The sequence below is a fragment of the Aethina tumida genome, chromosome 3 (assembly GCF_024364675.1).
Source record: "Aethina tumida isolate Nest 87 chromosome 3, icAetTumi1.1, whole genome shotgun sequence".
NCBI classification, from domain to species: domain Eukaryota; kingdom Metazoa; phylum Arthropoda; class Insecta; order Coleoptera; family Nitidulidae; genus Aethina; species Aethina tumida.
The window spans coordinates 26395281-26407308 of NC_065437.1; the positions used below are offsets into that span (position 1 = coordinate 26395281).

Below are 12028 nucleotides of genomic sequence, written 5' to 3' on the forward strand. Positions count from 1 at the left end.
GTTATTCTCATAATTTTAATTTTAAAATTTTTACTAAAACAACGTTTTTTATCACTATTTAAAAACAGCCAGAAACGTTAATTAAGCCCGGAAACGCGCAACATAATTGAAAACAATACGTTCTCAACTTTAACACCCTTCGTGACTTTTTAAGCTATTTGCTTTTTGATTGTGAAGCTTCGACTTATAAACTACACTCTTTCGTAATTAACTTTCCAATCTTTTCTTTAAAACTTACTACAACGTTTTTAATTATGTTTCGTTTAAAGACGATTAAAAGAGTAAATTGCTGCACATTTTCTTTTCGAAGTATTTCTTGGGCGCCAGCTAAAAGCGCATTATTTATATTGAAACATTAACGGTGTTTAAAGTAATGCATTAATTAAAAAACGTAGATTGGACCACTGAACATTTTATTTTGGTGTGCCGGTGAATTTTTGTAGTCGTTATCAAACTTGTGTCTCGGCTACAAAACGTCTCCCCAAAGTAAAACAATAACTGTTTGGCCGGACTTAGTAATCGTAATTCCTGGTTAATCCAGCAAAACTTTTCTGCATGTCCCAGTTTTCCTTTGCGCCATAACTTCCATTGGACAATATCCGCTAACTTTCAAGGTCCGCGTTGATATGTTTTTGCATCGTGCCACACAAAATAGACCGGTTTACAACATTCCCAGAAGATTAAGATCTTATCTGGGCTAGCTCGATGCTGTTACTTTTACCGAAAATTTCCTGAACTCGGGGGGACCGATATGAAACGTTCGCAGCTGAATTATGATACGGCGGAGCTTAAAGATGGGCATTTCGGATAAACGAGTTTTATTTATTTTGATAGGAAATATGACGTTTATATTCGAATCTAATGGCACTGGATGAAATAAACATGTGGCTTTTGTTAGGCTGTTGTTTGATTTTCTAAATCACGTTAACGAAATCAATACGGTTATATATACAGTAGGAAAAGCATTTGACCCGTCTGAATTTAGAGAGAGACATCATGCATGACAGAGACAGTAGAAGTCTGTCCTATAGTGGGAGACTTACTGTCTCTATTGTACATGATGTCTTTCAGGACTACTATTTGTTTGAATAATTTAGCCATTTGCATTAGCACGTCATGTTTCTAAATGTTACTTACTGATCAAAAAATATATCTGTTCCAAGTACATATTTTTCAAATATGGTGAATGCGCCATAATTCTGTGTAATTTTTTATGAAATTTAAGAAGTTTGAATATAGTATAGTTTTATTAACTATTTTTTAGTTAACTTAATTTAGAACCCACCATTCTCTTAAATTTCATTTTACATATTCAACGAATTTTCAAATAATGTTCCGGGTTTTCTATAATTTATATTTTGTGTAATATTTATATCAATTACTACCATAATTGTTTCTTATTTACTTTTTATTATACTTTCGTCTTCACATACATAAACATAAAAAATTTGTAAGTTATATAGAAAAGGGCCAACAATCTGACTTGTCAGTTTGCATAGAAATGTTGGAGGAATAAATCAGTATTTGTTTGAATAATTTAGTCATTTGCATTTGCACGTCAAGTTTCTAAATGTTACTGTTACCTGTTGTTCAAATAACATAAATTTTCCATAAGTACATTAAAATGTAATAATATCACATATTTTATTTATGATATCAATATATTTCTATAACTTTCTTTAGTGTTTAGAGAATTATTTCCATTATTTTTAATACAAATATATTTAAATAAAAATAAATCTGTATTATACATGTCCCTAAAGTTTCACCTGAAGAGAATACAGCCTTTCAAATTTAAATATTAAAAACAAATTTTTCTCATATTTCACAATTTAATGTAATAAACTTCATCCATAATGATACAGTAGCATAGATTCAAGGGCTTTCACCTTCTCTTCTGATCCTATTTTCTACGTCACTGAATATTGCTTAAAACTACTAATCTTTTTATATTTTTTGCGTTTAACTAATTTTGAATAACACAGCCGTTTTTGAGATATTTCAGCTTTATTATTTAAAAAAAAATTGAAGTGAATATTACATTTGAAATAATTCAAAAACGGCTGTGAGATTCAATATTAATCAAATTAAGGAAACTTTTCTTGATAATTGTGTAAAGAATATGAAAAGCTTTATAGTTTTAGAAAATATTTACTGGCGTAGAATATAAGACGAAAAAAAAAAAGAAAAGAAACCCCAATATCTACGCTACTGTATTATTATGGAAAAAAGTTTATTACATTGAGTGTATGTATTTTAGGATAATATATACCAAATTAAAACACAATTGGATCAAAGGTTATGAAAAAAAGAAAAAAAAATAATTTTTGAAATTCAAATTTGGGGGCTGTATTTCTACAGGAGAAATTTAAAAAAAACTGTTAATTATTGGACGTGTTCCCACTTCTCCACCTACTTTAGAAACACCTTGTATTAAATAGACAAAACTTAAAAACAGCTGAATTATATTCAAATATGTACTGGACAAATAAATGAAACTGTATTTATAAAATCACTGAAGCTTTTAATAAAATTAACTTTAGTACTTAGATATTATTTATATTAAATGACATTTATGATAGTTACCTTCGAAAATATATTCAATAATTTAAAAATGTCTCTTGGTAATTTCCTCTATTCGATGACTGCAATAAAATATGCTATCTGATGTCAAGGCAACGGTTAAATTTGGCAGAAACTTGGGACTTTGCAATTTCTAACAGAAATAGTTCGTCTCATTTAACTTCAAAAACGATCTGTGCATTTACACAACTCAAGATAAATGTTAGTTTAGTTTAAGTAATACAAAAATAAATCAATTCCAAAAATATTCGTCCAGTTCAACGTCAACATTGAAAATTTAAACGGTCTTAAATAACTTCAGGTTTGCTAAAAAAAAGCAAATTTAGGAACGTCATTTTGTTTTATATGGAATTATAGGAATATTTGGGGATTTTTCTACCGGAAAATTGAAAATCCGTCAGATATCGTTTTAATCTTTTAAAAGCAGCTTAAAAGGGATTTCTCTTCAATTCAAATTTCGGCTCAGCTTTGATACAACATATGAAATGATATCAAATTATGTGGTTCCATGTTGGGGAAAATTTACTACGAAATATACAAAGTAAATGCCAGGAGGAATGTGACGCGGTAATAGTTACATGAATGATTACGTATCATTATTATATTACGTGAGTTTAAACTTTGCTAGATTCACACTAATTAAAAAGTTTTCCCCATGGGAGCTTTGTATTAAATAAATGAAATTTAATTTTCGTTCAAGTTATAAATTAAAACTATTTGTTATTTGTAGTCTATATTTTTTCAAATATGGTGATGCGTCATATTTATGTGAAATTTTTTATGAAATTTAACAACATTTTATGTTTATGCAATTTTTGTATTAATCTTCTTACTTAGTTTGAATGTAGTATAGTTTTATTAATTATTTTTAGTTAATTTAATTTAGAACCCACCATTTAGAATTACATGCTTCTGCTTTTAAATTTCATTTTACATATTCAATGAAATTTCAAATAATGTTCCGGGCTCTCTATAATTTAGATTTTGTGTAATATTCATATCAATTATTACCATAATTGTTTCCTATTTACTTTTTATTACACTTTCGTCTTCATATACATAAACATGAAAATTCAGTAGTTTATTTAGAAAAGGGCCAACATTTGTGTGAATTGTTCGTGAACACGGACAAAAATGTGACTTGATGAGGTGTTTATCTGACCCCGAGTCGAAAATCTGAGTTGAGTCCTCTTTACGGTCCTTTGTTTGGGCTCGTGTTCAGTTGAAAAGGAACTCGTGTTTACTGGGCGACCGCCGCCGTTATTTGTAATGGAACACGGAGGGTCCGACCGGGAAAGGACCGTCGAATGTGGGTGCGATTCGATTTGGGTTAACGATTAAAAATAGGCGAGTGTTCTTTTCAAAATCCACAATCGATGGGATTTTATCGGGGACGTTTTCAATTTTTCTCTAAATAAACTGGAATTTAAATCGGAGACGTGCATCTAAGCTCATTAAAATATTTAAAAAAATGGATTAAGCTGAAATGGAACAAGTATTCTGACATTTTTTGTATTCAAATTCCTCGATTTGAATAATAATTCATTTATTTAGGAATTTATAAGAAAGTATAATATATATTCATATAAAAAAAAACATAGTATATAATTAAAAATATATTATAACTATAAATTGTTTATTTCTTTTGTTTATTGGAAACTTGTTAATTAGCAGTGTTCGAACAAATTTTTAATTATAATAAAATATACAATAGTGTATTCACATAAGGTGTGGAGTGGAGTATTTAGATCTAAAAATATCCGGATAATAGACAAATATTAAAAAAATATTTTGACAGAGCAATAATTATTTCACCCAGAACCTCTGATAACCCCACACAAGACATGTTAAATAAAATATGCGAAAATATTTGTTTTTTATTCACGACTAATTTTTTTCATGAAAAATAATTATTTCTTGTGAATACTGAGTGATTCCATATAAGTTAGGTTGTGTGTACTCGGGATTATTTACAGTAATTCTGAATAATAATAATAATAATAATAATAATAAATTAAGTAAATTTGTAACCAGATAGTCTTTGTGCCTGAAGCTGCCCTGGTAAAATTTAGGTATTGAGTAGACAAATACATCGAATTGATAAGTGAGAAACATGTTGTCCATCAGTTTCTGGTGGTCAGAAGCTTATCACGCACCTAAATTTGTATGCTACTCTACCAAGTTTGAATGGACTATAGCTTCCTCCGAACATTAAAATTTAAATATCTGAAAAACGGCTATGACAATCAAAATTAAACCAAGTACTCACATACTTCTATCTGTATAAATGTAGATTAAGTAATTAAGTAGCTTCCATATATTACTATATTTTACAATGCAGTTTATGTGTAAATTTATTATTCTTTACGGCTTATAAAACAATAACATGGTTTGTGCCATATCGAACTTTTATTGACTTGTGAACATTAAGTTAAACAACGCACATAAATTCGACATGAATACATTTCATTTAACTCTGAAGCACCCATAAATTGATATCGTTTTCTGTGTTTTATAGTTTACCATTTTAATTAGATATTTTTATAAATTTAATTTATTCCGCAGTGGTATTTACAATTAAAATTGATTGTTATCGATTTGTATTTAATGAATTTATTGAAACGACATATTTACTTTCATATTAAATATTACAGTTATTAAATTACATAATTATAATATGCTCTACTCACCTTATTGTGCTCAACATAATTTAAATTTCCAGTTTTATAAATTCATTTTATGAACCATAAATATCAGATGCACAAAAGTACGACGTCCATTAAAACACAGGTCGTTTAATAATACGTTTTATATTTTTAATTACAATTCAGTATATCGTATATACATATAAAAATGAAATTATAACACCTGTTTTTAAACCTATAACAATATATTATACTATAAAAATGTAATAGGGGTTTGCCATCTGACTAGAACAACATATTGAATGTTTTACATATTACTGCAGTAATCTGATGGTATCGCTAAAATATTGCGAACAATTTTGCACATAAAAGAAATTTTGATTGTCACAATCTTAATCTAAGTGGTTTCTTTTGAGTAAATAATACGGTAAGAGAGCAAAATCGATTTCCTTGGACGGTATAAATTCGTATCAACGTAATGAATTTGTATTTAAACTGGAGAAAAATTCAAATCAAATGTAATAGTATTATATTAAAATCGATTTTTGATGAACAAGTGTTTGAAACATTTTAGTGTTTTATTGTATAATCATTTTATCAAAATATAAATATAAAATTAAAATTAACCTATACTATAAGCATAAATTTCATTTGATTTATGATTAGTCATTTTTAATGTTTATCAATTATACTATTAAATATCACATATTTATATCTACGGGGGCAGTAAAAAATATATAATTGAAAAATATGTGAAATTAATTAGTAAAATTTAAATAAAGTTGAAGAATATTGGTGTCCTGTGCAAAATCCTTCGCATTACAGGATGTCTAATTGACAATACATATAGGTTTTTCTTATGAAGATTACTATTTGCCATTCCGTGTGATCAAGCTCTTGTCCCTTTTGATGTCGGCAATAATGATATGGTAATGCGCACGTAAAAACTTATTTTTTTTTCTTATTAACAACCGTTATCTTCCTATCTACAATTACGCCTTATTAATTCAGCGATTAGTCCACGTTAATTAAACACTAACGGGTTTACAATTCGATTCACGTTGTATTTTTTTAACAACCATCGAGTCAAACACTAAAAATTTCTATTTTGGATGTGTGTTCACTATTTATTTACATTGGGGATACAATTTATACAAGTAACTTTGGAAAACAAAAATATGTGTTTATAATTGTTAAAATCATTAAATTAATTGTCAAATTGTTAATAATTGGGTTTATATACAAGGTAATTCTAAAATGGGTGGTCAAAATTTGAAACCAATAATGAAGAAAATGTATATATTTTTTTTCTGAAGGAAATACAGGCCCACAAATTTAAATTTAAAAGAAATTGTTTGTTCCTCATATTTCGATAAATCTTTGATCTAATTATCTATTATCTATTATCCTAAAACACATGACTACAATATATATATATATATGTATATATATATATATATATATATATATATATATATATATATATATATATATAAACTTTTTCCATAATGACACAATAGAGTAGATTATAGTGGCCTATTTTCTTCGCACACTGATTTTTTTTTTAAACTATTAAGTTTTTATATTCTTTGTACTATTTAGAAGATAAAAAGTACTGTTGATTAATATCGATTATTACAGCTGTTTTTAAGATATTCCAGTTTTAATGTTTGAAGAAAGTTAAACTAAACATTAAAACTGAAATATCTCAAAAACAGCTGCGATAATGACGATTAATCAAGGGGACCTTTTTTCTTTAAAAAGGTGCAAAGAATATAAAAAACTTTATATAGTTTTAAAAAATATTCAGTGGTATAGAAAATAAAAACTCACCAGAATCTAACAATAAAGAAAAGTTTATTACATTGAATTGTAGGCATGAATTTTAGGATAATATTTCGCAAATTTAAACACAATTGAACCAAAGGTTACAGTAATATAAGAAAGAAACAATTTTGATAATTTAAAGGGGGTTGCATTTATTAAAAAAAATATTCTTATACTAATAATTAATTACTTTAATTTAATTTGATTAAATTTTTATTCAAGTACTTCTTTATCATCATTATTTGAATTATTTTTGTAATCATCATAATGTCAGGTGAGTTAATTATAATTAATTAAATTATTTTTCCCATGACGAGTCGTTAATAAAAATTATTTGTTTTTTAAAGTAACATATTTATGTTTATTAACACGTTAGTTTGTTACTTACAATACTTAGTAAAATAACTACTTTACTTGGAGTTTAGAAGCATTTTGAGTTAAATTATATTAAAAACACATATTTCTGTGATTACACACAACCAAAATAGAAAAATACATAATGTAAATAAAATTTGGGTTCACACTATAATATTAAGAAATTCATTTAATAGCACCGCATAGTCAAAGTTCGATTTCATCATATTAGTCACAAGTAATTTAGTTTCCGCGTAAAACTACACTCTGAATTAATCATGTGTAAAAATGTTGTATAATTTAGCGATAAATATCAGAAACAATTCTGAATTTATTAAAGTTCAGCATAATTAAATTTGTTTCGTTCACAAGTTATTAATCTGTAATTAGAAGTTTGGTACAACGACGACAACAACATTATAATTAAGGCTATAGTTTTGCCTGTCTAAATTTCATTAATGTTTAATACTAATTCTCTTGATTGGGATGGGGGGAAGGGTAGCAACATCAAGTACTTCATTTCGAACGAATCAAACTTATTTTTGCCAAAATCGTACACAGTGTGTGTCTGTAAAATCAACTACACATGGTTAAACAACCACTTAAACTACTAAATATTGGTCATATACTGTTTTTTCGTTAAGTAAAACTGTTGTATAATGTCTACTAGTCAATTAAAACCGCACTCACTTCCGAGATCGTCTGAAACACCGCTTACCTCAATATTTAATTTAAATTCGTCGTGTTCATGCTGGTGATGAAGTGCGGATGTCCACCGTGTGCACCCGCCTCGCCACTCTGGATCGAGAAGTGTCTGTAGGAGATGTACTCCGGGGGTATGGGTTGTTCCCGTTTCACCGCTTGCCGTTGTTTTTTCACCTTCAAATAGCCGAGCACCGACACCAGCACGATGAACACAATAAAACCCATGCAACAGCCGATTATCAGCCCGAGACGACGCGTCAGAATCGACTGTACACCCATCGAATGATCTGGAAGAATTCCTAAAATAACGTGTTAGTAACATGCTTTTGGTGGAAGGATGGAGGAACCTCACCAAGGCCAAGCTGCATATCCGGTGCCCCCAAAGTGCTGACCTCGGTGCACCGACTGGTGGGCGAGTCGACGAGCAGGGGCAGTATGTTGTCGCTGAAGATTTCAAGCAGATCCCGCCCAGTGTCGTTTTCAGGTCGACGAGTCGCCAGACGAGACTCGGCAGTTTCTCGACGATGCGAGGCCCAGTTGCCCAAAGCCAACACGCAAATTAGATATCTGGTACCGGGGTACAATTTGGACAGCTTCATCGAACGCGAGCTGCGATCCAGCATCTTTCCTCTTATCTGAAAACACGGAAACCACCTTTTTATGACTGCGAAATTTAATAACTGAAATCGATCGTTCTTAGGCAGATACCTCGCGTAGCCTCGGGATGTAATTTCACAATGAATTGCACAAATATTTTCGTAAGCGATGAAACGAATCGGTTTCGAAAATAATTCCCGTTTCGTCTCTCGTAATTTAATTCATCCTATTAATTCATGCTACGTTCGATCGGAACGAAAACTTCATTGTGTGAATGCGGGAGGGCACAAATGGGGGGCGGTAATTTCGGTACTCGGTGGAAACACAGCACAAAAGACGGACGGCATAAATTAATTTAGAGCCCGCCGAACAGCCGAAAGTGTATCCGGTTCCAAAACCGCTCGGGCCACCGACTGCAACCCCTTTTAAACGAAAGGTGTGGACCGCAGAAAGACTGAACCGTAACGATCTTGCAACAAAGCTCTGCAGTCAGTACTGGGGTTATTTTTGGGTTTTTTAATAATTCAGGGAGTTATACTTGTCTGGAAATTCGTCAAAATGAAAATATCCAGAAGTTTTCAACATGTAACATTTAACTTTTGTAAACATAAACATAATATTTTCATAAGTTAAAAATGATGGTTCGATATTCACTGAAGTAACTGAGCAGTATTTATTTTAGATATTATGTTGGCAGTTATTGTTTCGAGCAAAAGTTCAGTCCATTAATAAAACCAGTTTGAAACAAAAGTTATTGTTCAAAATGATTTTAAACTTTTCTTCAATTTTCCGAGAAAATACTTTTGGCAATGGGAGAGTTCATTTGACAGATTTTATTTACTAAATAACTACATTCAGTTAGCGCCGAATGTTGACATTCAAAAATTTTACTTGTGGATCTAGGGGAACAATTAATACTTATCACATTTTTATTTTTTTAAGTTTTGGAATCGTTAAATGCTTTTTGATTTGATAACGTTATTGAAATAATTTACTATATTTTAACTTTAACTAACTTTACGAAATACATATACTATTTTCTAATTCAACTAACTAACAATGTGAAATAGGAAAATTTGAACTTGAACTAGTATCAATGTCAATTTAAAATATATTTATGTGGTAAATAAAATACTACTTAATAGTAGCTAATATAGGTATTCTTAACTCCCAATTAATTTTCTCAAAAAGGCTTAAATTATCAGAAATAGCTACACAAGTTATACAAGATGTTTTTAAAATAGATGGTCAAAATTTGGAAGTAGTTAGAACACGTCATGTAATGAAGAAAACCTAAATTATGTTTTGCTGAAGTTTTTCCAGAAAAAAATACACTAAATTCCAAAAAATGTATTTTGCTCATATTTCTGTAACCTTTGGTCCAATCGGGTATTATACTAAAATACATATTTACAATTCAATATAATAATTTTCTTTAGTATTGTTACATTTTTTGGGTTCTAGGATTTTTATTCACCTCTTTTTAACACCCTACTGAATAATTTTTAAAATAATTAAGGTTTTTATATTTTTTGCACAATTTGGGAGATAAAAGGTACTCTTGATTAATTTTGATTATCACAGCAGTTTAAGAGATATTTTTGATTTAATGTTCACTTTAAGTTTGTTCAAACATTAAAATTAAAATATCTTAAAAACGGCTTAACTGTTTTAAAAAAGATTCAGTGGTGTAAATAATAGAGAAAAAGAAAAGAATCCCCCAGAAGCTACGTTATTGTAACAATATAAAAAAAGTTTATTACACTGAATTACATGCCTGTATTTTAATTTTTAAACACGATTGAATTAAAAGTTATATAGAAATATGAGGAAAATCAATTTGAAATTAAAATTTTAAAGGTTGTATATTTTCTAGAAGACACTTTAAAAACAAAATATTTTAGATTCTTCATATTTTAGGACGTGTTCTAACTGCTCCCAAATTTTAATTATCCATTTCAGGAACATGTTATGTTATATATCTATGAATTCATAGGTTTTGAATGCATTAGATAGAGTCGAATTAATATGCTTACGAAAATAATGTTTTGAGTCGAAAATAAGACCTTTATTTTGAATTTAATAAAGGCGTGATTTTATCGAAAGTAAGGAAATTAAATACATTCGACTATTACGAAGTTATCGATGTTGCTTTTCATCAGAGCACAATATTTTGTATGTCATGATATAATTTCAAAGGATCATCATGACCCATTAGCTCAATAAATGAGTCTGACATGAGAGAGAATCAACAAAATTGTCACATATGGACAATAAGGCATTTCTGTATGTTTAATAAGGTAATCGCTAGAGTCATGTTTTAATAAACAATAGTGTATTGTTTAATTTAATAAAATACAAAAGTATAATAGTTGACTACTTGTGAGAACAGGGAGATAGAAGGTGGAGTAGGTACAATCATGTGGGGTGGGTTTAGTAACACCCATATCATTAAAGATGGCTCATAGGCTAAGTTACAATAATAATAATAATAATTATTGTTTTTTTCCTTTTTGTTAATAAAGTAATTTATATATATTTAGATTTTGTGTTTATGTGAATTACTCTCCAACCCCCAATAAGTCACAGGTGTTACAATATCATTAATAAAAATGAGGAATAATAATGGCCCTAAATTATAGCCCTCTAGTAAAATTGACGATGATGGAGCTTGCGTAGAAACGAAGTTCCGGTACTTTATTTATATATTTTAGTCAATAGACTACTAAATATAGTATGATGATGAGTGGTGACAACATAAATACTTTGGAGAAATTGATGCAGTGATGTAAAAACATCAATAGTGATTGCATTATTCCAAGATTTCAGTCAAAATATGCAATAACCGGATTAATTAGGCAAAATATGCAAATGGTATAATCCGGTGTAGTTAGTGTATGTATTTGTACAAAAATATAAAAATTAATGAGCAAAAAGTTAAAACTGATTTACAATTGAGAGTCCTTTTTCAAAAATAATTGTAAATCAAAGGATTTTATTGATTCGTTATCTCCGACAGCGTTTAGCTGTTGTTCGTGTCAGTATATTTGCATTAACAAAACCACACCTGCTACTTTACCGTGTAGTTGTTCAGAGATTAGTCGATAAGGCTTGATTTATTATTTTTCCCGTGCATTCTAAGTTGCTGCCGTTGCGTGGATAAACCCACTTTAAACGAAATGAAAAAGTGTGACACTCGTATCAGAATTATTAAAAATATCCGTAATTAATATTCTTGAGGTTTTAATAAAAATTGCATGCAGACTAATTAAATCAAAGTGTTCGCATAAATTTCCCAACAAATTAAATGTAATTAC

General features: G+C 29.3%; 1 protein-coding gene across 1 annotated transcript in view; it reads right to left on the minus strand.

The window, feature by feature from the left end:
• Window positions 1-7533: 7533 nt before the first annotated feature.
• The window catches only part of LOC109595755 (protein artichoke), a 145956-nt gene continuing 141461 nt past the window's right edge, over window positions 7534-12028 (minus strand). Inside the window, exons 7-8 of the mRNA XM_020011175.2 lie at window positions 8467-8749; window positions 7534-8413 (exon numbers count right to left, since the gene is read on the minus strand). Coding sequence (XP_019866734.2) covers window positions 8136-8413; window positions 8467-8749 — 561 coding nt within the window. The 3' untranslated portion in view covers window positions 7534-8135. The remainder of the gene's footprint in view (window positions 8414-8466; window positions 8750-12028) is intronic.